This window comes from Nyctibius grandis, chromosome 2, assembly GCF_013368605.1.
Source record: "Nyctibius grandis isolate bNycGra1 chromosome 2, bNycGra1.pri, whole genome shotgun sequence".
Taxonomy (NCBI): Eukaryota; Metazoa; Chordata; class Aves; order Nyctibiiformes; family Nyctibiidae; genus Nyctibius; species Nyctibius grandis.
In genome coordinates, this window is record NC_090659.1 from 94,284,086 (window position 1) to 94,310,444 (window position 26,359).

Sequence of the window (26,359 nt, forward strand, 5' to 3'; positions counted from 1 at the left end):
AAGCGTGAGGGTGGATTTGAACAGGATCATCTCTCCTGCTCGCTCACTGCCTCTCCTCCCATTTCTAAGCGCTCTGGAAAGAAACTCCTAGAGCAATGTACTGGGTGTAGGTGGCGAGGTGTTGGCAGTGAGGGGCTGCAGGGTGGCCTCTGTGTGAAGAGGGTGGGACTGCCCCATGCCAGACACAACTGCTTCCAGCCAGCTACCATGGACCCACTGCAGGACACAGCTGAGCACCTCAGCCAAGATGGTGGTACCTCTGAGAAAATGTATTTAAGAAACGGCAAAACACCACATAGGCAGCAGGGGGAGTGAGAAACAGCAGCACAAACACCAAGGTCAGTGAAAAGGGAGAGGCAAGAGGTGCTCCAAGCACCAGAGCACAGATTCCCCTGCAGTCCATAGACGGGACCCCACTGGAGCATGTGGATACTTCCTGAAGGAACTACATCTCCTGGAAAGCCCAAGCAGGAGCAGCTTTATCCTGAAGGACTGCAGCTCACAGGAAGTACCCACACTGGAGTAGGGGGACAGCATGAGCAGAAAGGAGCAGCAGAGAGGAACTGTTACGGATGACCACAATCCCCATTCCCCACCCCCCTGCACCACTTGGGAGAAGGTAGAAGAGCTGGGAATGAAGAACTGAAGTTGAGCCTGAGAAAAAGGGTGGGTGAGGTAGGGGGTAGTTGTCATTTTAGTTTTTGTCTTTGTTTCTCACCACCCTACTCAATTTCTAATTGGCAATAAATTTAATTTTCCCCAATTCAAGTCTGTTTTGCCCGTGACAGTAGCTGGTAAGTGATCTCCCTGTCTTTATCTCGACCTACAAGCTCTTCCATCTTATTTTGTCCTCCTGTCCTGTTGAGGAGGGGGAGTGAGAGGGCAGCTGGGTGGGCATCTAGCAGCAGGACAAGGTCAACCCACCACAAGCTGTTGCATACATCCGTTTAAAAGAAACTTAAAATCCACTGGTTCACATTAAGCATTTGCCAGAACAGAATTTCAGATCAGCATCTGCCTAAAGCTTGCAGACAAGCTTTTTCTATTGTAGAGCTTTTGAGAGAATGATTTCGTACTTTACCACTTCTTCCTATTTCCAAACTCCGACACAGGTAAGGATTTCCAACACTCATTTACTATCTATACATTATTTGCAGAATTATAAAGATGAATAATTTTATATGGAAAAATATAATATTAAAAATCTTACATACAAGGACAAAACATAGCAACAAAAGGCTGCTCACAGAATTAACATCTAGTCTTTCTGTCACCAGTTAAGATGAAACTACTTTAGGGTGTTTCCAATGATGATATTAAAGTCTTCTTTTTCTTTTTTCTTTTTTTTTTTACCCCCCCATAAAGGAGACATGCATTAAAAATAGCAATGTCTAAAACAACATTATTTAATTCTGAGTCAGGCACCTGAAGATCTGGCTTTGAGCATCTTCTGAAATCAGCAGTCAGAGGAATCTGGTTTCACGAAAGCACCAGTGATGAAGTTTCCGAAAGCGTCCTTCGAGCTGCGATCCGCAGACATTTGGGGCAGCCTCCAGACTTGAAGCATGCTTTGTGAAAGCACGTTTTGCACTCTGTTTATACATACAAGCAGTTTAATATTCAGGAAAAAAAAAAAAAAAAAAAAAAAAGAAAGAAACAATAGCTGTGTTCCTTGAAGGATGTTCTATCTAGTTCACCCAAGTATAAAAGTAAACAGAAGCAGTACAAGGCTGGGACAACAACCACCACTGTAATAACTACGACTAAACATTTTGGTAAGATTTGCAGGATTTACAATGAATGTAGGCAAGATTTGATATAGCAGCAGTATAGCACTGTCCCAGGCTTGCTCTCATGCTTAGACCCAAAAAATAGCCTCCCCCTGCAGCCATAATTATGTTCAGGCAAGTCCCTGGTTTTGCTCTCTGAACTCTCTGATGCAAGACAGCTGCCACAGGATGGTTTTCAGAGATACATGCTATCCAGGGTTTTCAAATACACATGTAGGTTTTCAAATATACACGCTTTCAGTAAAGCAAGTTCTTAGCGTTTTCCTAAAACAAGCCTGAACAGTTTTACACACAAACATCCCCCCAAAGAAGAAAAAAATGTTTGGTCTGGAACATACCTGTGCACCTTTTGCATTTGGCAATCTGATATGGAAAGAGGAGATCTGCGCTCTGACAGAATTCACAGATAAAGCCCTTTGCTTGACAGAGCTACAAGGACAGCAAAAGGGTCGATTTACTTTTAGTATAAGAAAAAATTATTTGGGAATGTCAGCAGGGATATTCCTCACACTAGCAGCTGTGAAGACACTAAGAGCCCTGGCTTTTCCTTACCTCACAACCATCCACATGGGAGATGGAGCTCTTCAGAATATCTTTAAGAATGGGCAGTAACTGCCCTCGTTTGATCTTCACCAGATCATCCAGTGAGAAGAGATGCAGCTCCTCCGTCAGATGGCTGGGGACTTGTTCAAATTCTTTCAGTACACTGCAAAGAGAAAGAAAAAACAAATCAAGTTAGAAAAAGTTGTTTTTCAAGTATATTTAAGAATAAGCCTCTTTCACTTCTCTAGTCACCCAGGGATCATACAAGGCAAGTTCATGCTAAATCCTACCTCTCCTCCCAATTTGAGATTGCATTAACAAAAACTGGAGGGTTTGGGATTTAGAATAAAATGTCTCCTTTAAACGTGCATTCCTTGGGCATTGGAGTAGTCATGCACAGTTATCCCAGCAATTCTTAAATAATGTGTAAAGGGTTCTGTCCTACCTCAGGAACAGCAGGTTAAATCCCATATAGTACCTAATGCAGTAAGTTATGGTTATTTACTTTTTTTTATTTTGAAAAGAGAACTTTGAGGGTTTTTATCCAGCATAGGTCACTATTGGGTGAAACTATGCTTGTACTGAGCAGGTGAACACTGAAAATATAGCTATTACTTCTAAAATATCACCGATATAGAAGGCACAGTGAGGATCCCAATGCTTATTTCTACAATGGAATCACAGGTGGTTTTCCAGAAGAGACATTAAAATATGTTTCTATTTAATTTTGGTGAATAACATGTAATTGATGCATAAAAGAGGTTCGTGTCAAAGAGAGACGAGAACCTACTTTTAAAGCTTATTTTGCTTATGTCTGTTTTTAAAAAGGTCAGCAATTCTGCAGTGAAGGACTTATCATTCACATGTCTACCTCTTAGTAATGCCCATAGTTTGGGAAGGTGAATACCAAAAATCTTTAATTTGCAGGAATAAGCAAGGTCATGTTTTGGTATTTATCACTTTTGGTTACTACTTCCATCTGAATATGTTTAGAAAATAAACTGAATTGAGCATTATGACAGATTTCTGGAAGAAATCTTTAAACCATCAAGGAATACATTTGTTATTTTTTTTGTATTTTTCTTTTTTAAAGACAAATCATCTCAGAGAAATACATAAGTATCTTTGACCTTTTAAGAACAAGTGAGAACGCAGGAGAGACAGAGCAGGAAAAAATATACAGCTAGCAAAAATCATTCAACATTTAAAACCAAATGTCTAAGTATGTTACAAGAAACAGAAAGCTAACACATAAAACCTGTTTTTCACTCAATATTTGCAGTGCAATAGAAGGAAGTTTTGTTATCAGAATTTTCTTTAGTGATCCTATTAACTCATTTAAAACTGCACTCAAATGTCTCTAGAGAAGGTGGCTCTATAAGCACTTCAGGTGCATTTTAATAAGCTATTTTTCATGCACAATCATGGCCCATACCTTTCACCAAACCTGCAGGTTTTCAAAAGCTTTTTTAAATGAAAAAGCTGTTCTTGCACCTCCTAAAAGATGAAGGGGGAAAACAAAACAATTTTTAAATGAAAAGCAATTGCATTTGTATATTCATAAGTGAGGAACACCAATATTTGAGTCAGCAACCCTTGTCAGTACATCAAGCCACACCTAAAAATAGGAACTTCACACTCAGCACAGAATTAAACAAATGGATTTTCTAATGCTTGAAAGGCAAAGGAAGGCAAAGACTACTTTTATTCACTGACAAGGGAAGCAATTCCTCACACTACAAAAGGCTCCATGCCAGCACACCAAGATGTCAGACCCAAATCTGTGTAAGAACAGGTAAGTGTCTTCTCAGCCAAGGGGAGTGCATGGCAACTTGTACAAGCTGTAGGAGGTAGAGCCCTTAGATGAGCCAAGGGTGTTTTCTCTAATGGCCCACAAAATTAAGGAGTCATTCAAAACTGCCAGAGCTTTCCAACAGCCAATTGCCAAGCAGAGGTAAATATTTACCGCAGGAGCCCAGCTGCCCCTCATGAACTATAACTGGAAACCAATAAGGAAATGCCTCCAACAGACAAGGGGGGAAATAAGACCTCTGGCACAGGTTGGAAACTTCTCCCTCCTCCCCCTTCATCTGAGGGGAGAGAGGGCAAGTCCCAGACACAGTGATGGGACAAGCCTAAGTGCGGAGAAACCAACTCCACCTCCTTCCCACATATACACATGGCAAAAGACAACCTGCCCTAAGGAGTTCTTCCCAAAAGTCTCAGACCCACAAATTCCGGATAAAAAAATGCCACACTTACCCTCACCCTGTCGATTTCTTTACTTTTTGTGTAGAGGGCTTTGTTAATACATGACACATTGAAAATTGGGTGCTGCCATATGCTGTCCAGTAGGTGTTTGGAGAAGTTGCATACATAGTATTTTTTGAAGTCCCACTTGAAAAGTATTCGTGCAGGAATGGAAGACTGGGCATAGCTGTGGCAGCAGTCACAAAAGTATTTCCCCAGATAGTCACAATAGCGGAGTCTCCTGACATATTCTGCAGGTAGGTATCAATGAAATTGTGATTATTTCTAATACTTATGGGACATACATCTCATCTGTATGCCTAGTGTGTCTAAATAACTCAGATCTACAGGAGTGAGGGGCAAGGAATTTTTTTTTTTTTTAAGTAGGGGGTTTTATTATTGTGGTGAACACATGCACAAAGTCTGCACTTTGCATTAGAAGAGAAAGCTTTCCTCATTTCCACATTTGCCAAAATGAACTGGTTATATTTATTACCATGAGATCTTAGAGAAACCATTGTTACGTTACCCACAAAAAGAGAGACACGAGATAAAACACACAACAAAATACTTCCACCAAATGGAAAGACAAGCTGATCTTGGAGTCACATTTGTATAATACTTTTTCATGTAAAGAGGTTTGTAGGTTTTTCCCAGCTATCTCTGCATCTGAGGTTTGCTGGAGTCACAGATTGCTGATACTTTATAGGCCATCACAAATATTGCTCTTTTGTGAGCAGATCCAGAACAAGTCTTGAAAGCCACTTCAAAGATTTCTTAGGTAAGGTCTGATTGTCAGACCTGTAAATCATCATGCTTTCAAGCAGTTCTCACAAAGTATCACAAATAAAACACAAGCAGGATTTTGTGATCAAGATTTAAAGAGAAAAAGTTTTAAAAAGACACTCCAGAAAAGCAAAACCACACACTCCATAAGCTTGCATAAAGCTTGCATAAAGTCTCTAAAAAGAGACTTTTGGAAATGTGTAATTTGGCACAGAGAAAGAATTATTGAAAGAAACCATTGGAAGATGTAAAACCAGAACTTTCCAGCCTGGAAGCATGTTTTTTTTTAATAGCTTTTCCTGTTATGTTGTTGACTGTCATGAAGTTTTCCTGTGTATGAGAAAGACACCTATCAAGCATTGTATTCTGTCTGCAATGTGAAATTCCAGGCAGTGGTAAGATCCCACTGCCTGTTTTATTATTGCAGGCACATCCAACAATGGTATTTTCCTTCTAGCTCAGATAATTTTACAATTGTGGTACATCTGTGCTGGTGAAGATTATAGTCTGATTACTAGTAATGGATTTATTGGTTTTTTTTCCCTTTTGGTAATACTTACTGCTTTCTATGGGGGTTCCACAACCAACACACGTAAAGTTTTGGGCAGCCACCACTGCATCTCTCCTGCATACAGAGGCAAATAGTTACACCTTTCAGCATCCAAAACACAGTTCAGTTAACATTCTCCCAAAGTGCAAGAGAGCTACACTGGCATCAGTGAAAATGTCCAGATTAGAAGCTGACTCACTCCTACTCCTCCCTATGAAGAAGGGGGTTCTGGAAGGAATTGCAGATTATTATTTTAGTGGGAGTCTCTAAGCTATTCCATGGAGAAAATACCACCAATTACTGTTTCTAACTATGGCTTGTTGCAAGAATTAAATTCTTCTCCATTTCTTAAGGTGGCATTCATACCAAGGGGCAAATGGGAAGGGGGAAATCCATATCTGCAACTGAAAAAGCAATTGGACCTGCAGCAACACAGGGAATTAGCCAGTTTGCCCACTGTGTGCATTAACAGCACTTTATGCAGAGTGAGACAGTAGTTTCCTCAAACACAACCTGTTTTCTTCCCCCTTTCTGAAAACCTACTACCCATAAAATAGCAGGGAATTGGGGAAACACTTAAAAATATTCACTAGGTAGTCTCACAAAATGAAATTTTCAAGGAGTCCAGCTAAGCACGCTGCCACCGTAACACTAAATGGTATGTGTATTATCACATGTAAAAGTGCATGTGCCACGTTAATCAGGATGTGCCAACAGATGGAAAAAGATGCCATCTGCTTTATAGCGAAGCTGGTGACAGACACTGCAGAAGGCTGTGCCACACACTAGCTCCAACCTTAGGTTCTCTTAAATCACCCAGGCTCCTTCCATCAACTTCAGCAGGTTTTAGACAAATCCCCATGCTGTACTAAACGACAATGCTCAGATCCCTCAGACTTACTTGACTGAAGGGTGAATATTAAATATAATCTGCGATCTTGGTGGGGCCCAGCCAGAAGATCCTCTTAATCTGGATATGATCTTTATTTCTTCAGCCAGATTCACACTGGACTCAAGCTCTCGTGGAATCTCTTCTTTCAGCACAGACTATTGGGAAAGACAAACTCGTGAAGAGGAACAGCCCATCAGCTGGACATATGTTAAATGCTACAAAACATCCCCCTTTATACTCCAGGATTTTCAAGTTCAGTTTCCACCTGCATGTAGTACCCCCTCAGTTAAACTCCCTCATATCAGTCCCAGAAGAAAGTACACTCTGATTGTTCACAACTGCACATCTTAGATGTGCTGAAAATTATTAAAACTAGAAGAAATTTTCTAAAAATTTATCTAAAGTGAACTAATAAACTCTAAGTACTTGTCTGTTTTTATTTTCTCTTTTTTTAAATGCAGCTTCCACCTTTCTCTAACAGTGAAACAGCTGCAATGAGATAATAATTATTTGGGGAACCGAATAAAGAGCCCGCTGTTTTTGGCTCAGACTCACTCTCTGCTTAGATGAGCTCAGGCAACCAGACAGTTGAACTGCAGACTCTGTCTGCAACCAGTGTTTTCTGAAAGCTCTGCACAACTCCTGGGCTGTGGCTTCAGCAGAATTGCTGCCTGGTTCAAAAGACGATCTGCAAGTTAAGCAGTACAGACAGTGAAAAATGGCAGCATGTCATCGGCAGCTCCACTGCCTCTTCTGCATCCCTGAAAAGTTTTCTCCCATCCCTTCATTCCTATCCCCTCGCTTTGATACACCCAGGCCCTCACAGAGCCACAGCCACCACCCTCCAGCGAGACTCCGGGACTAGAGAAACGCTCTGCTAAGCCAAGTGCCACAGACATTTGCTGTCAAGCAGCATTCCTTCCCCTTCCTTGGGAGGGCCAAATTTACCACTCCCACACCTTTCCCTGCCCCAGCCAGAAGAGTCACCAGAAAGCTGGTCCAGCAGAAAGGGTAGTGCCACCGGGCTAATATAGTAAAGATACACAGCATTACCTTTCATCTGGGGCGACAGACAGATTTTCAAGGTCTTCAAGTTCTGTGGTAAAGGGAGAAAATTTTATCAAGCCATCTAAGAAACAAAGCTTCTGTTACTCAGCACTGTTTTAAATCTACCTTCTGTATTACCACGGTGTCAGTTTCAAATATATTCATCTTTACAACAGCCTTGCTGGATGTGGGAAATAACCTCAGCCCTGGCTGTGAAACAGGCATAAGGAGTCTTATCTCCTCTGCAGATCTCTGACATCCGCTGATGAAGAGTATTCCCTAACAGCTATGCATCATATCACCATCAGCTTCCCTTCAAGTGCAGGAGAATCAGTAAGGAGAGACTAAGTGCCTGCTAGTCCAGGTCCAGCCAGAAGGCACTAGATGTAAATATTAATATACAGAACCAACAGAGTGCACATTAATTTTTTCAGACACTGACAGGTATTTGGAGACACTGATCACAAACATGCCAGCTAATGGTATAAACAAGTTTACTAAAAGGTGAGATGAATGGAATTAAAGCACACGCTTCACTATGTTTATATAGACAAAACATACTTATGAAGACTAAGTGTTCACATTGGTAGCCTTAGTTTTGGCCACACATATTGTTGTGAAGACAAATGCTTCCCCATTCATATGTGTCAAAATAACTCTTACTACTAGAAATGAAGTTTTGGGAGTTAGTTCGTCATTCTTAGATTAGGGAAAGAGGAGGTAAAAAAATAAGTGAAACTCTAAAACCAAAGGGAGCAATAAAAAAGCATTTGTTAACAGGAAAAAATAAGATAAGAGGTTAAATGTTGCTCAGGCTACTTTTAAGGGTTTCTGTTTCTGTATATGTAAAAAACAGAAGGTAACCAAAGAAACTCAGGATGTCCTGAAGAGAAGCAGAGCACTGGAGACTATAAGGGGACAGTCTGCTCTAGTCCTGAATCAGAGGGAGGGTTGCCTAAAACCTAACCAACCTCTTTAATTAGGAAATGATCATGTCCTAAATTCTCTCAAACAATGCTGCTACAGTTGGCCAAGGCTGTGCCAGTTTCACACTTTGCTCACCCACATTCATTGAGTTTAATCCTTAGGCATAATCTCAGTCCCTCAAATCAGCAAACGTATTCTTCAGTACAAAGGAAATCCTGCACCACTCTGGTATTTCTGCATGTGTTGTAATAAGGAGACATGCATACATTGCTCTTTCCACTTTCTCATGTTATTTCTCCTGCTATAACATTTACTAAGCCAATAGATTTTCCGAACGATGCGACAGGTTCAGCTGAACAATAGAGCAGTTTCTGCAGTCATAATTTTAAAGTCTTACCAATAATTACATATTCATCCTCTGAGTCACTGTTGCAGTGAAATCTGGTAACCTCATGGTGTGATGGTAGATGCACTGGCGAGCTGACAGGCAGCAGAGCACAGCCTGTTCAGAACAAAGACAGAACAAAGACAACACCAGTTAAACTTTTCCAGCATTTATAGAGTAGCTGCAATTATATTTATATTTTTCTTTGCTTACCAAAACTTTAGCACACAGCCTGTATTTACAGGGCAATTTTAGTTATTTATTTTTATACACACACACACAGAGAAAGCCAATTCTTGGGAGTCTGTCATACAGCATGTCCCTCAGTTTCTTAGGAAGAAGCTTCTAAGACTAAACCAAAAGGTTTTATATTATCAGTGGTCTCTCCCCTGCTTATGTGCAAGCACACCATTCATTTTTCCCCACAAGTTAAGTCGTTTAGCCTTTAGACTTAAGTTCCATCCCTAAGATATGCATTACTCAAGAGACTAAAATCTACTTAAAAATGCATGTGCTGACTCAAGCATTATAGTACCAGGAGCGTTTATTATCTTGCCTCAAAACTATATGTGAATTAATACCCTGGGCAGTTTCACTCAAATCAATTGTGTGGCCTGATCTGAATACTTCAGAAGCACAGAAGGAAACAGCGAGCCTTCAAATCCTGCAAAAAAAGGATTTAAGCAGAGAAAAAAAACAGCCAACTACAGGCTTGCTCTATGGAGAGTTGTGCTTGGCACGTGGCACTTCAACCTTGCATTATTTTTTTCATGTAAAAGAAAAAAATCAAACAAACAAACAACAAAACACAGATGTGAGCATTCAAAAGGAAGAATCTGACCCACAGGGAAAACACTTGTGGCATAATGATCCTCAGAGAACACAGCTCTGTTGAGAGACTCGAAGGTAACAGAGGATTTGGTTCCAAGAAATGCCCAAATTAATTTAGTATTTTCTTGCACAAAAATAAATGGCAAAGGCTGTCAGACAAGGCTGCACTATAGACTAAGTAACTTGCCTTCATAACCACTGTCTGAAGAGGCAACAGAAGAATCAGACTTTTTCACTCCAGGGTAAGAAGATAACTCCGAATCAGTGTGATAGCTGCCATCTGATCCACTTGTTTCCTCCACACCCCAGGACTCTGCTTGTTGGCTTAGGATATTACATTTCATTTTTTCTAGCGATGCTATAATCATATCTGCAACAAAAAAGTGCGCGTTTTCCTGGACGCAAGATTGAAACACTCATTAGTACACAGCATATTTGATATTTACTTAAGATGAAGTGAAACATATAATTTTTCAACTCAAGAAACGAAAATGTAAGGCTATCTCACCTTTCGTTTAAACACAAAAGAAAACATCCCAAGGGCAATTCAGAGACAACATGCAAAAGGCAACTGCCCAGATAATTGTCTCACCCTTGATTAAAACATACAATTAACTTTTATCTTACTCATCTATTAGATAAAAACTAACTTAATTACATGCCTAATTGATGAATATGTATGCATTTTAGGGACGTGAAAGAGATTAATCTCAAGATTAGAAAGAGCCCACAAGTCCCTGTGGGTGTTTGAACAGACATATCTTTTCCCTAACACTTGGTAACATCACTTGCTTGGTGCCCAGTTTCTCCAGAGACAACTTCCAGTGAACTTCAGGACACACCATCAGCAGAGGAAAGAATTAAACAACCTTTTTGCTTTTGGGAGATAAAGAGGATATCTACTTTGAAGATTCAAAAAAACCCGTGCAGCAATGGTTAACCCCAAGTTAGTGGCAGAGCACAGCACATCAGCATGTCCTGCTGTTAAAAACAATTATGAGCATATCTGAGAGTTGCAAAAAGATGGAACAGGATACGGGCACTCCTGTACTCAGCATGACTCTCTGTCAGCTTTCAGATCTGCCTCCTACTAGGTCTGTCACTCTAGGAAGGGGTCCCAACTCAGCTGTGACACACCAACCTTCTCATTGCTCTTCCCTCCCACTCGCATCAGTGGAAAGTCCCTCTAGATCATCTGGCCCATCTCCTTCCTGGCACACAACTACAACTCCCAAGACTTGCTGACACTACAAGTACCTTAGCTTTCAGTCTCCTAAATTTCAAAGAGATTATTTCACAACCTAAAAATGTTTTGGTTTTTGGTTTGGGTTTAGTTTAGTTGTTTTTAAAGGCAGCTTCAGTCATAATGGACTGAGCTTTTGATCTCTTTTAACCTGTTGTCACATCAGCCCCCAGTCATCTGCACAGGAGAAGTAACTGATGTGATCTTGCCTCACTCAATGGTTCTCAGACTGTGGTTTCTAATCCAAATGTCTACTAACCAGTCTCCTGGTGACTGAAAGCAAATTACTATGGTTTTGGTTCCCACATTACAGGCAGAGAAACATAATCTCCTTTCTGAAACACCTTTCACAAAAAGCAACATGAAAAGCTAGTTCACGAGTTTGTTGGATTTTGGTGTGTGATTTATTGTGTGGTTTTCTCTGGTTTTATTTATCTTTTTTTAAATGCACCTTAGGGATGCTGAGAGCTTCAAATCAAAAGCCGAACTTGCCACTCCAGTAAAACCATTGCTGTTTATAAAGATGATTACCTCTTGGGCCCAGGACATGGGACCACATGCACATCCCCAGTCCAGCAAAAAATCACCTGTTCATTTTTAAAGCTCTTTTGTATTAAATCCTACTCATTGAAGTAAGTAATTATAACATTAACCCCTCTTTTCTTATTGTTAGAAAAGACTTAACATTTAGCACACAAAGTTATATGTGACAGCATTATCTACTCATCTTTATCACTGTTTATAAGCTCAAAAGGGCTGCCTATCTGGCAACACACCTAAGACCATTTGGGCACCTTCTGCAAACTAGAAACCATGAGAAACTGCTTAAATTACTACAGATGTTACAGTTACTGTGCTTGTTATTAATACTGTAATTCCTTTACAGCAATCTCACATGCTCATCATAAGCACACACAAAAAAAACCCAATCTCTCCCTATCTCCTGATAGTAAAAAGAGCTTTAAACTAGATTCGAAGGGGGATGGGGTAGTAGCTGGGCTTGCACCACTGGGGCAATGCTCTAGTGTTGAGGTAGACCAGGAGGCCTCCCATCCCCCTGGGGTGAAATCGGTGTGCTCAGCTCGCTCCCTGAAATGCCTGTACACCAATGCACGCAGCATGGGGAATAAACAGGAGGAGTTAGAAATCCGTGTTCGGTCGGGGGGCTATGATCTAGTGGCAATTACAGAGACTTGGTGGGACGCCTCGCATGGCTGGAATGTGGTCATGGATGGCTATGTCTTGTTCAGGAAAGACAGGCCACTAAGGAGAGGTGGTGGAGTTGCTCTTTATGTGAGTGAGCAGCTAGAATGTATGGAGTTCTGTCCAGGGGCGGATCAGGAGCGAGTTGAGAGTTTGTGGGTGCGAATTAAGGGGCAGGCTGGCAGGGGTGATACTGTTGTGGGTGTCTATTACAGGCCACCGGATCAGGATGAGGACGGTGATGAGGCCTTCTACAGGCAGCTGAGAGCAGTCTCGCAATTACAGGGCCTGGTTGTCATGGGGGATTTCAACTACCCTGATATTTGCTCGGAGGCCTACTCAGCCAGCCATCCTCAGTCCAGGAGGTTCCTCCAGTGCATTGATGATAACTTTCTGATGCAAATGGTGGATGAGCCAACTAGGAGAGGAGCGCTGCTGCATCTTATCCTTACTAACAAGGAGGGTCTGGTTGAAGAGGTGAAGGTTGAGGGCAGTCTTGGTTGTAGTGACCATGAGATGGTAGAGTTCAGGATCTCATGTGGCAGGAACAGAATAGCTAGCAGAATCGCAACCCTGGACTTCAGGAGGGCCAACTTTGGCCTTTTCAAGCAATTGCTAGGGGAAATCCCATGGGACAGAGTACTACAAGGTAAGGGGGCTCAAGATAGTTGGTTAGCATTCAAGGACTGCTTCTTCCGAGCTCAAGATCAGAGCATCCCAACAGGTAGGAAGTCAAGGAAGGGTACCAGGAGACCTGCATGGTTAAACAGGGAACTGCTGGGCAAACTCAAGTGGAAGAAGAGGGTGTACAGATCATGGAAGGAGGGGCTGGCCACTTGGGAGGAATATAAGTCTGTTGTCAGAGGATGTAGGGAGGCAACGAGGAAAGCTAAGGCCTCCTTGGAATTAAACCTTGCAAGAGAGGTCAAGGACAACAGAAAGGGCTTCTTCAAATACATTGCAGGTAAAACCAACACTAGAGGCAATGTAGGCCCACTGATGAATGAGGTGGGGGCCCTGGAGACAGAGGATAAAAAGAAGGCAGAGTTACTGAATGCCTTCTTTGCCTCTGTCTATACTGTTGGAGGCTGTCCTGAGGAGCCACGGACCCCTGAGGCCCCAGAAGAAGTGAGGATAGAGGAGGAATCTGTCTTGGTAGATGAGGGCTGGGTCAGGGACCAATTAAGCAATCTGGACGTCCATAAATCCATGGGCCCTGATGGGATGCACCCGCGGGTGCTGAGGGAGCTGGCGGAAGTCATTGCTAGGCCACTCTCCATCATCTTTGCTAAGTCGTGGGCAATGGGAGAGGTGCCTGAGGACTGGAGGAAAGCGAATGTCACTCCAGTCTTCAAAAAGGGCAAGAAGGAAGACCCGGGTAACTATAGACCGGTCAGCCTCACCTCCATCCCCGGAAAGGTGATGGAACAACTTGTTCTTGGTGCTGTCTCTAGGCACATCAAGGATAGGGGGATCATTAGGGGCACTCAGCATGGCTTCACCAACGGGAAGTCATGCTCAACCAACTTGATAGCCTTTTATGAGGACGTAACCCAGTGGATAGATGATGGTAAAGCTGTGGATGTGGTCTATCTCGATTTCAGTAAAGCGTTTGACACGGTCTCCCACAGCATCCTCGCAGCTAAACTGAGGAAGTGTGGTCTGGATGATCGGGTAGTGAGGTGGATTGTGAACTGGCTGAAGGAAAGAAGCCAGAGAGTGGTGGTCAATGGGACTGAGTCCAGTTGGAGGCCTGTGTCTAGCGGAGTCCCTCAAGGGTCGGTACTGGGACCAGTACTATTCAATATATTCATTAATGACTTGGATGAGGGAATAGAGTGCACTGTCAGCAAGTTCGCTGATGACACAAAACTGGGAGGAGTGGCTGACACAACGGAAGGCTGCGCAGCCATTCAGAGGGACCTGGACAGGCTGGAGAGTTGGGCAAGGAGAAATTTAATGAAATATAACAAGGGCAAGTGTAGAGTCCTGCATCTGGGCAAGAACAACCCCATGTACCAGTACAAATTGGGGACAGACCTGTTGGAGACCAGCGTAGGGGAAAGGGACCTGGGGGTCCTAGTGGACAACAGGATGACCAGGAGCCAGCACTGTGCCCTTGTGGCCAAGAAGGCCAATGGCATCCTGGGGTGGATTAGAAGGGGTGTGGTCAGCAGGTCAAGAGAGGTTCTCCTCCCCCTCTACTCTGCCCTGGTGAGGCCACATCTGGAATATTGTGTCCAGTTCTGGGCCCCTCAGTTCAAGAAGGACAGGGAACTGCTAGAGAGAGTCCAGCGCAGAGCCACGAAGATGATTAAGGGGGTGGAACATCTCCCTTATGAGGAGAGGCTGAGGGAGCTGGGTCTCTTTAGCTTAGCGAAGAGGAGACTGAGGGGTGACCTCATTAATGTTTATAAATATGTAAAGGGCAAGTGTCATGAGGATGGAGCCAGGCTCTTCTCAGTGACATCCCTTGACAGGACAAGGGGCAATGGGTGCAAGCTGGAGCACAGGAGGTTCCACATAAATATGAGGAAAAACTTCTTTACGGTGAGGGTGACTGAACACTGGAACAGGCTGCCCAGAGAGGTTGTGGAGTCTCCTTCTCTGGAGACATTCAAAACCCGCCTGGACGCGTTCCTGTGTGATAAGGTCTAGGTAATCCTGCCCCGGCAGGGGGATTGGACTAGATGATCTTTCGAGGTCCCTTCCAATCCCTAACATTCTGTGATTCTGTGATTCTGTAAAAGCATGAGGTAAGTTCCATCCATGTGCATGTAGCTGCAACAAATTCTATGTAACGTATTCTAACGTAACTTTAAAGTGACTATTTATAAAGTTTGGTCTCAAAGAATGTGTGGGAAAGTGATGGAATGAAAAGTGGAAATGTATAGTGTTCTAACATATTTCCATTATTTTAAAGTAATTAAAATATTTAATTAATGGATTAAGAGCAAAAATAAATTAAGAAATAGGCATTTTAGATTTGTATGTTCACCCACAGAGGGGAAGAAGAGGGGAAAATACAGTATTTCTAAAGATTATTCCACCTATCAGAAAGTTCTGTTATTGAGAAACGCCTCCTGTCATTTGGTTTTGCCACTCTGAAATGGAAAAAACATTATGACGATAGTCTTTGCTGTCCTCACCTTTTCCACATCTTCTGGAAGCATGCAGATGTCCTGCAACGAACGATTCAAGGGTATAGCACTTATGTTCAAAGGAGAAGTAGAACCTATGGGTATAACAAGAACTTTTATTAGTTTTTTCTGTCTCCGCAGCTCCCAGGATGTGTGCAGGGTGATTTCCAGAAAGCAAAGCAAACTTTTTTTCCCAAAACTGACCACCGTTGAGGCTGGAGGTTGCGGTAGAAGTAAAAGGGAAGGAGAGAGAAATGTGAAGAGCACGTCAGCATTTGAACTACCCTGGCAACCTGAAGCATGAGTACCAGCTACCAGGGAAGCAGAGTTTAAATGCCGTGCAGTGACAGCACCACTGCGCTCCCAACGCCACCCCTCTCCCAGCTACGGCCTTTGCTGCTGGGGACAACCACAGCAAGAACCTTGGGCTGGGATTACAGCGATGCTCTGCAGTTTGCAACACAGCCAGCTAACACTGCTCTCTGCTCATTCGCAATAGCTGGAAGAAAAAGAAATCTCACTGCTGTCTGGGCATGCAGAGAGATGCATCAGCCTTAGAAGATTCCCTGAATCACTGCTGGCATTGTGTGGCTACAGAAAGTTTGGAAAAAACTTTGCCGTTATGTTTCCATACCTCGAGGAAATCTCCCTCCTCTTTCCAAATGGAACCCATCCTGCATGGCAATATGTACAACCCGGGCGGACACATTAGCTGCAGTACCCAGAATAGCAGTTCTGTTTTCCTGGCATTTGCTGCTGAGTATGATGAGCAAATGAAACAAAATTCATCTCTTTTTCCCAGTTAAGAACTTTTCACTATGCAGCAGAGCACACATCTGTTTTTCTATAGATGTACCATGGATTGCTTTTTATTGTAAATATATATAGTCACAATCTTCTTCTCCAGAACTGAAGGTGTGAGATCATGCCCTCATGTTTTGTTTTCAAAGCACTCACAACCACTGCTACAAGAAATTTGCTGCAAGGATGATGAAGATTATATATAATGTCTGTGGATGTACACGCTAATGAGATATGAAAGGAAATGACTCCTGTTTTTTTTACACTGACTGGTGTTTGTTTACTACCTCTTCTTTCACCTTATAACCAAGCGATTTTTCTGTTTCACTGTGGTGATGTTTACAGGATGAAGTAGACCATATCTAAATGCTACCACCACACATGCCATTTAAAGCCATTGCAGATAACACGGCTTAATCAAAGGCTTTGTTAAAACAAAAAAAAAAATTGCCACTCCTAAATTTGTTTAAAAGTTACAGAAAGGATAAAGAGGTCCCACAAAATATGGGAATAATTTATGAAAACCTTTTCTCCAGCTAAAGGGCACTGACTCTCAGGCCTAGTTTAGATTCTTTATATTGACTTATTTATAGAAACCAGGTTACGCTTCCCTGAGCATCGGTGACATCAGGCTGGAAAGTCAATACTGTGCTTGAGTGTAGCAAGACAGACGTAGCTTTTTTGCACAGAATTATTAATACCTCCATTGTGTATACCATGGTGGCAAAATGGAAAGGCTGACACTCTGACTTTTCAAAACAGATTTAATCACCTAATTAGGTTATTTTCATCCCTATTTGATGATTTGATCTTACTGGATAAGCAGTGTGGAGGGGGTACAGGTAAGTGCTAAAGGCTCTACAGCTTGATAAAAGCCTACGTTCTCATCAGTTAAGATAACAAACATTACTCTCTGAACTAAAAATAAGCAGAAATAAGGAAATGGGAAAATTATTCCTTGCTCTTAAAATAGAAGGATGCAACTCATCTTAAATGTAATTTTGAAATCTAATGGGAGCTTTCTCTCTTGCTTACCTCTTGCATCCCACTTGCATCTTTAAGTGAAAAGAATGTAAAGTGAGAAGAAGCATGGGGAAGGAGCCCAGCGCATCCAGCCATGGGACGTAACTCTGGATCTGACGTAAAAAATAACCTGGTCACCCTTCTGCTCCTCAGCACTGTTGCCTGGAGGCTGCTGGGACGGGGGAAAGAGCCCTCAAGAGCTGCAGAAGGAAGCAGCCTTGACGCACACAGAAGTTAAAAGCAAGAACAAGCCATGTGAACTGCCAGTGATGCACCAGCCACAACAAAACCCCCAGAAAACACCAAATTTAGCCACAGGCTCTCGTCATTAACCATGACAGAGCCTTTTCAGAAGGTTGCATGAGGACACCAGAGAATGGCCCTTGAAAGTATGAACAAGTCCTAACAGGAGTCTCATATGACCAGCAGAAAATCCCACTGAAAAAAATGTTTAAAACCACTGAAAAAAAAATATTTATTCCAATTTAAGTCATCTTATGTCATTTTCTTATATCTTGTGCATCCCTCACTTATTCTCCTGCAAGAAACTAAAATGAGAAACCACCACCTCTGAGACAGCAATGGAAAGGAAGGCCAGTCAGGAGATGCTCTTGTGTAATTCCTGCATTCAAATTAAGTGTCTTATTTCTTCTTTTTCAGTTTGCCATTTGCTTTCCCCGTCCTCATAGTCCTGCACAATGCAGGGGACAATGAGACCTCACTCCCCCTGCCCCAGGCTACCCAGTGGCGAGTTAAATGGCTGGAAGCAACAAGGAATGATGAAATGCAGAAATTTTCACTTTGTACAAAACAGACCAAAGTCTAATGCAGACAAAGCCCACCATGTTGTACAGTGTCTAACAGGATCCTGGCTCCCGTAAAGGGTATTTTTTAGTAAAATCAAGGACACTATTTCTTCAGTCACCTGGCTGCCGTATTCCTCCATTTGCTTTCTGGAGAGCCAGCAGCGTTACTGACCCAAAGCGAGCTTGTGACACATCCTACTCGTGCCAGAAGATCGAGTCACGCACGATTTATTTGTTGTTATACACGTGCCTCGCTGTCCCCGCTGACACCGAGAGCCCAGGCTGTGTTTCCCAGACCCGGCTTCCCAAACCTGCGCAACTGGCCCCAGCCGGCTCCAACCACTGGGTGCGGCTTCCTTCTCCCTGATGGGCACCTCTCAAATGCACGGGGCCAACAAAACACCCAGCAGAAGGAAGCAACCATAATGGTCGCCATACAAACTGCTAACGACAGCCTATCACAGGTGACAAAGTTGTTATTATTAAGAGCTCCCAGTCCTGCAACGGCACGTGCCTATTTGAGATCTTGTAGGCATGGTGCCAACAAGAAAGCTGAAGAGGGACTTTTACAAGGGTATGTAGTGATAGGACGAGGGGGAAGGGTTTTAAACTGAAAGAGGGTAGATTTAGATGAGATATTAGGAAGAAATTCTTGACTGTGAGGGTGGTGAGACACTGGAACAGGTTGCCCAGAGAAGCTGTGGATGCCCCCTCCCTGGCAGTGTTTAAGGCCAGAGTGGATGAGGCTTTGAGCAACCTGGTCTAGTGGAAGGTGTCCCTGCCCGTGGCAGGGGGGTTGGAACTAAATGATCTTTAAGGTCTCTTCCAACCCAAACCATTCTATGATTCCATGACCTCACTGCCAGCTTGAGGCCTTGCAGGTCCTCTGGATGAATAGCTAGGAAGGACCAGAGCTTGGAAGTGGAGCTCAAATGGAGTGTCACCACTAGGACTACTACTGACCAAAGGGAGGAAAAAGAAGAACCAAAACCACAAACAAACTAGCCTTTGCCATTTTTATTTATAACACAAAGGCAGCACAAGTGCTCCCTGCTGTTTGCCGCCTTTCCGGTAGAAAAATCAGGCCTCAGTTTCGCCATCTTTCCAACACTCAGTATCTAGTAAGAATAAGCCCTTAGATACTGGTAAACCCCTTTATAAATAAAATAAAAATGCTTCATCTCGCTGTAGCAAAGGCTGCTTGTATCAATGTTGGGTATTAAACACGAGGGGGTTGTTCTGCTGTCCCAGCCTGCAGCCCAAGAAGTCAGGCACGCCTCATGGAAACACACGCAGCCCCGAGGCCAGGCCAGCTGCTCCACCGGCCATCTCGGGGGCACCGAGCTGAACATCCTGACTGAACAGGTCCTCCAGAGCACCTTAGCACTGCAGGAACAGGAGGCACCCTTTGACAGCCGCTCTCAGTCTGCGTCTCTCTACAGACAACGCATGGGATAGCTGTATAGCTGGAAACCACTGAGGGGTAAAAAGACCCTGATCTGTATCAGAAGGGGCTACGTGGCTCTGAGATGGCAGGCGTACTTGGAAAGGGGAAGAGGAAAAATAGTCCAGCTCTGGCACAAGCTGATTTAGTCATAATGAGAATCGATGTTAATGCCCTGCCTCCAAAAGGCTCAGAATTGAAGGACTCCCTCTTCTCCAGCTCACGTCAAACACAAGAAGACGTCCCAGGGAGCCTGTACACCCCAATGAATCACTACCAAACGCCCAGATCCACGCTATCTGCTTTCGGGAGAAGGGTAACAAGTGAAGACCGAATGGTGGAAGTCTCACCCAGCGGACGTTCTACATTGACCACAGCTCGTTTTTTTTTACATTTTACCAAAATGTTCGTATTACAGAAGCATTTCTACATCATGAGACAGAAAACTGCCGCAAGCCAGAGCGTCTCCCATTTCACCGAGTCAAATGCTCTGGTTCTCCGTTGTTTTGAAGCTTTCTCTTTCTCCCCTCTCCCCTATTTTGAATGACCACGCTTGTCTAGTCATTCATAATCACCATAAACAAGGGCCATATCAACTTCAGTTAACAGCACACGAATCTTAAAAAAAAAAAATGGACCTGTAAAGTTACCTGTTTGATTGACTGGCTCTGATTGGGAAAGTCCATTGGGAGAACTGCTACCACTGCTGCTGATGAGTGCAGGCTCCAAAGAATCAGGGTATTTCAACAGATCTGCTGGCTTACCAACTGTTGAATCAGGAAGAAACCTTGTGAAAGTCAAGTCTCGTTCGGGAGGGGTGTAACGTTCTTTTCCAGAATGCACAACAGCCGATGTGACAGTGTCTCCTGTTAATGTCACCTGGGTAAAGCAGTCCCGCTTCAGAGAGGACATGCCTGAAAGAGTGAAACCATTCAAGGAGGAAGCAGCAAGATCCTCGTCAGAGTAATGGGGACAAAAGAAAGTATCCAGCGAAGGTTTAGAGGAATCGCAGCACGTGTTGTCCCAACATGCCCGGTGCCTTGTAAACCGAATGTCCGTTTGTGTACAGGCAGTGTTGTGATGTGCAGAATCACTGTCGCTGTCGTCATGGCTATCCCCATTGCTGCTTTCTTCCCACTGATCCATGTCACTGTCTAGATGCTCAGCTCCCTGCATTGTGGTCTGCTCTGGGACCAAAGAGGGCTTCAAACCAGATGCATTTAAAACAGATACGAGAATGTCTTTGATAGCTTCAGCACCGTCTGGGTATGATCCAAAACTTCCAGCATGTCCAATCACTGCTGGCCTTGAGTATTCGTCTGTTCAGAAAAAGGAAGAAACTGAGAGGTTAGGAAACAATCCTAAAGAAAAAAAGTTAAAATTTTAATTTACCACATGAATAAAATGCACATTATTGTGCATTGTAAATTTTATTCATGTTGCAAATTCCTGCGAGAAGACAGGAAAGAGCTGAATTCACACACCACTCTGCTGCCTCTTCCTTCAAGCTCTTGCTTTCTGCAGTCAGGAAGCAATTCTGTCATTGATAAGGCTAGGTAATAAACCAACAGTAAAGTATGCTGCTGCTAGCCAAACACAATTAGTTAAGACTTTAATGGTGACTCATTGACAGCATACTCGAAAACATCATTGTTCTACAAAACTAGATGAGGTACAGTTATGGTACAGGTACTGGTTCTATTGCCAGTAGAAGAGAAGGTCACATTATAGCAAGACATACAGAGTATCAATTCAGCAGGAAGAAAAAAAGAAAAAATACACTTAGTAATAAAAGGTCACGTGCTTGCATGTTTCAGTTCAGACACTCCTCACGTGGAAAAGGCTAAAGTAACCTTCAGTCTATTATTCGTAGGGGTGGCAACATTTATGTGAACTGGTAAAGAAAATTAGCTCTGTCACAGCAAGTTCATTATAATGCCTCTGAAGGAAAAGTACTGCCTGCCAAGGTCCTAAGTTATCTACTCCAAAACTGAAGTTCAATAGAAAACAGCTTTCAGTGGCAAACATGGCAACATTAGCATCATAAAGAAGTGCGCACTGCAACCACTAGCTATTCAAGAATAAATTGAAGTCCTATACCTGGAACAAAGAGCCTCGCAGTAACTGCCATCAGACAAACAATGGAGAGATTAGACACCAAGTCTTATGTTCAGGAAGAAACTACATCACAACAATGAAGTTAACAACTGTCTCCTTTGGGGAAGATAAGTCAGTTGTAAAATTCTAAGAATAGATACAATCAAGAAGATTCATTTCCAGGGCAAAGAACTCTTAGGACCACAAGGAATGTTAAATACCACTGGTGAAAAAAGCAGCAAGTCTTGCAGACTTTGCCCAGAGGTTGCTCTCCTTGGACATATCTCAATGGAAAACAGTAAACTTCCACGAGTCACTCACCTGGAAGCCAGCAGGCACTCAAACTGCATGATAAGAAAGTCTACTAATGAAGAGATCAAAACCAAAACAAACATGTGCACCCCCCCCACCCCGCACCATACTTTGGAAAAGCAAGTCTATATAAAGAGCAGCCCCTATCAAGAGAAAGCTGAAAAAAAAATATTAAGAACATCACACATAAGATATACTGCAAGAGCTTCTAGCAATGCTGTCCTAGTAAAGCCAGGTCAAAATTAGCTGAAGAGTTCATCAGTGACTGGGATCAGCCACCTGCCACTGATCAGGACAAAGCTCTTGCAGAAGTAGCAGCAAAACTGCACATTTTACTGCCTGCACTTGCAAAGAAACACCTTGCCAATGTAGCCAGCCATGGCAGTGTAAGGGCAGGAATGGGAAAATAAAAGCTAGATGACTTTCAAACAAATATATTTTGATCTTTTCAGGAAAAGAAAGTGATTTTGGTAACTGTCAGAGGTTTCAATTGCACAGAAATACCTTAACCTGGCATCTTTTCTGTGCAAGACAGAACATTTAGCCTTACTGTCTTCAACTCTTCTGCTCTGCTCTCCTATTGCAAAGCCCATCCTGACAGCCTTCCCATCCCCTCTCATCCTTTGTCATCTCCACTACTCCAGGGTCATGGAGCATCTCTAGCAGTAGTCATATAACCATGCTGACTTACTCTGCTAAATACTTGTTCTTCGTGGATCATAAGAGAAAAAAACGAACAAGTTTTAAAAATTTAACTCATGCTTCTGCTCTGCCAAGCTTCAGAAAAAAAAAAACCACAAACAAAAAATGCCACCACCACAACCCCAGACAAACCAAATCCCCACATTTTAAAGCTACTACTAGAAACAGGTTAGTTCCAATTAAAAAAAAAAAAAATCCCAAATTCAGTTTTGCAACTGATATTCATGTGAGTAATTATGGTAATCTGTTAAAATCTGAGAAAGTATTTCTTGAATGAACAAGGAGCTAACCTGCCAAGAATCATCTGAATGATTCAAGTATTTTACTGTTGAGCACTCAAAATGCCAACATAACTAAAACGGCCAAACTAACATTTAAAAGGCAAGAAAACCCCCCTACTTTCAAATTGTATAACATATTTTGATTTTGTCCCATCTTCAAAGCCAATAAGCAAGGTTCCCTCTCCAACCAGACTAAACTCATTTAGTACACACAAACATCCATAGCTTTTGCTAGCACTATAAGCACCAGTAAAGCTCCCCAGAGGGAGGCATTTTAGAACAAATTGGTATACCTGAGAGAACGGAGATTTGAGGTGTCGGAGCAAGGCAGCTAATCCTCGCTGAGGGATTTGAAGAATATGCTGACTCGGTGAAAGCCACCTTTAGGCATTCGTGGTTTAACTAGAACAAGAACACACAGGCAGACAATTTGGTTATAAGACAACAGTACTCTGGTAATGATAGCCCCCATCTCACAGTCATCCCAGCAGGAAGAACACCCTGCTAAGGCCTGACAACAGTCATCTCACTGCCTATGTTTCTGGTTGTCTGAAAAACTCGTCCGAAGAGCACTGGCATCTCAACTCTGCATCTTGCATTTCACTCAAGAAGGCAGGTGACCAAAAGAAACTCTCCACAGCAGGAGAATTAAACAGGTGCGTAGGCATATACGAGACAAAACGCTGAATCAGATGACTATGTATCTGTCAAAACAGCAGCAATGAAGTGGAAAAGAATTCAAGGAACCACCAATACGTAGCTGGAAGCACAGGCCTGTTCAGATGTATACAAGCTATGAGCTAAATCTATGAGGCCCTGACTCCACAAGCACCTGATGGATGTGCTGCTTGATCTCCCAGCTGTATCGACTGGGAGCAAGCGCGGTCACATAATCACATCTGCCTGACTTGATAGAACATTGTACATGTGGTTCACGTCAGCATCGTGGCTGACCCAGCATAAAGTGAGAACCATCACAAACAGATAACACTTGTCCTGGCATACAGCCTGCCAGTATAAGCTGACAGAAATTTTGAATGCATTTGAACTGACTAAGCAGGTTAATACCAGATCAGCATTTCACTTTGTATGGTCGTGACGCTTCCGATTTGGTATTTCAAATCCCAAAGCTGGATTTATCATGTTGTCAAACCAGCATAAGCTGAACCAGGGCAAGCAGTTTAGTGCAGACACGGAGGGGCTAACTGCAAAAAGGTAGTAAGATACGCTCAGGACAGCAAAGCAACGTCTCCTCCCCAAGCTCACAAATTCCTTGTGAGGGTCACACATTCATCTCCCACTCCCTCAAGTATGTCATGGACTCGCAGAGCACATCACAGAAACCAGGGAAATCAAACGGTTGCCCTGCTCCGACAGGCACATCATTAAAAGGCAGTTAGCCAAGGTGTACCTCATGCCTTCTCCCCACTCACAAACATCAGTGAGATGTCTCTACACAGAAGCATCCCCAGGATACCTCTCGCCCTCCCCTGCACCCTGTGATCCCATGCAAAGAGAAGGGAGTTAAAAGGTGTGCTGTCCTCTGGCACCCTGTGTTGACCTCTACGTTCCCCACATAATCCCGTGAGAGATCGAGGTGACTCAGAGAGGATCTAGTCCAGATAACCTTCAGACTCACGGAAAGCAGAAGAAATTAAAACCCACAAAGAATTTCCCTTTTAACTCAAGATTAACATTTTGGGCCAAAAATAGCATGCTGAATTTCAAATATTTAGTGTTCGATTATGCCAGCGCTTAGAAAAATACTCTTTTCCGTATCTGATAGTGCTTTTTTTTTCTTCTCTGCCCTAATTTAAAGAAACCGTCATGTAGGCAGGCTTCAGACATAAAAATATCATATTGTCAATATTACTGGATAAAGTAGTTCTTACAGCAACTTTTTTTTTATTAATTATGTTGATTTTAAAAAATTGGTGTTTTAGTATCAGCAATTAACTCACTCTACCTCTTAGGATGCAAGTATCATAACTGCCCAACATCAGGGTGAACGCAAGTACTTTGTCAGTAAGTGTAAACATTAAGAGTGCTAAGTTTTAAGATTTTATCTTTTTTTAAACAACCCTCCCATCTCTTCGATCTCATCAGACGCAACCGGTGTTCTGAGAATTCAGATAAAAGATTCCCATTTACTTTCAAGATGTTACGATTTCAACTATATCACTGAGTGGGAATAAGCTCCTTTAGAATTTAACTATCAAACTAAAAACAAACAAACAACAACAAAAAAAAAGCACTTAGAGAGCACTTACCACAACACGCTGCCATAACCAATAAAAGCCACTGACAGTTTGACATCTTTCACAGCATAAATGAACCAGCCTTCCCCCCCGAAACACAAATTTGGGCTGTATTTCCAAAAATAACTCCATAATGAAACCGCCAGCGTTTAAAAATAAGGTATTTACCACAATCACTCACAACTAAAAGCTATTTTTTTTTAAAAAAAAAAACAAACCCAGCTAACGAAAACCCCGAGCCACCATTTCGATGCCTTCTTCGCCTCACCTCACCTTTTCGGAGCGGGGCTGCTTGAAGGCTTCTGTTCCGCTGTAGCTGGCCAGAGCTACTGCCCGGAGAGACATGATGGGAAAACATTCATATTTTTTGTTGCTGTTAAGTACCTGGAAGCAAGAGAGAAAGAATTAACAATCACCACCACGTTAACCGCGATTTCTCCGTGTGTTTTGCAGACACTGCACTTAATATTCTGAAGTGTTTTCGGTCTTGACTTCGCACGCTTATGAGCTTACCGAAAAGCAGAGCTCAGCAACAGTGGAAATCTGCGCTAGAACGAGCCTAATTTTGGAATTTTTTTTAAAAAAAACCCCACACACCGGGAATGCCCACCACAGGCATATGAGGAATGCATTGATCTGTTGTACCCCGCAGTTTGTTGGAAAAGAAGGAAGAGACAGAGCGGACTCGGCGGCAGCGAAGCCCCCCGTGATGCGGCTCTGGAGCAGAGAGGCTGCCCTCCCCGCGGTGCCGGGCAGGGGAAGGCACCGATGATGCCCAAACCCGGCGTAGCCCTCCCGGCACGGCGCTGGAAAGCCGCGTAGCCCTGCGCACGGAGGCGCTCAGCCTGCCGGGCAGCTTTGGGAGGCGTTTAATCCGGAGACAGGCACCGAAACACCCCGCCAACCCGCACCGTGCGCCCTGCAAGACACCCGCCTCCCGCCCGGCCCCGGCCCCGGCCCCGGCCCCGGCCCCGGCCCCCCGTCCCCACCTGCGGCCGCGGCACCCGGCTTCCCCGGTCGGCGAGCAGCTCTCCTGCCCTCCGGGACA

General features: G+C 43.3%; 1 protein-coding gene across 1 annotated transcript; it reads right to left on the reverse strand.

The window, feature by feature from the left end:
- Window positions 1-1,266: 1,266 nt before the first annotated feature.
- On the reverse strand, window positions 1,267-26,359 carry RUBCNL (rubicon like autophagy enhancer). The gene is made up of 16 exons (XM_068425329.1): window positions 26,301-26,359; window positions 25,585-25,695; window positions 23,347-23,455; window positions 20,312-20,980; window positions 15,597-15,682; window positions 10,189-10,396; window positions 9,183-9,287; window positions 7,865-7,907; window positions 7,367-7,499; window positions 6,821-6,966; window positions 5,930-5,994; window positions 4,596-4,834; window positions 3,769-3,830; window positions 2,343-2,496; window positions 2,129-2,219; window positions 1,267-1,592 (listed from the first exon to the last, which is right to left on the reverse strand). Exons 2-16 carry the CDS (start codon window positions 25,654-25,656, stop codon window positions 1,480-1,482), a joined length of 2,295 nt encoding a protein of 764 aa, XP_068281430.1. The 5' UTR covers window positions 25,657-25,695; window positions 26,301-26,359; the 3' UTR covers window positions 1,267-1,479.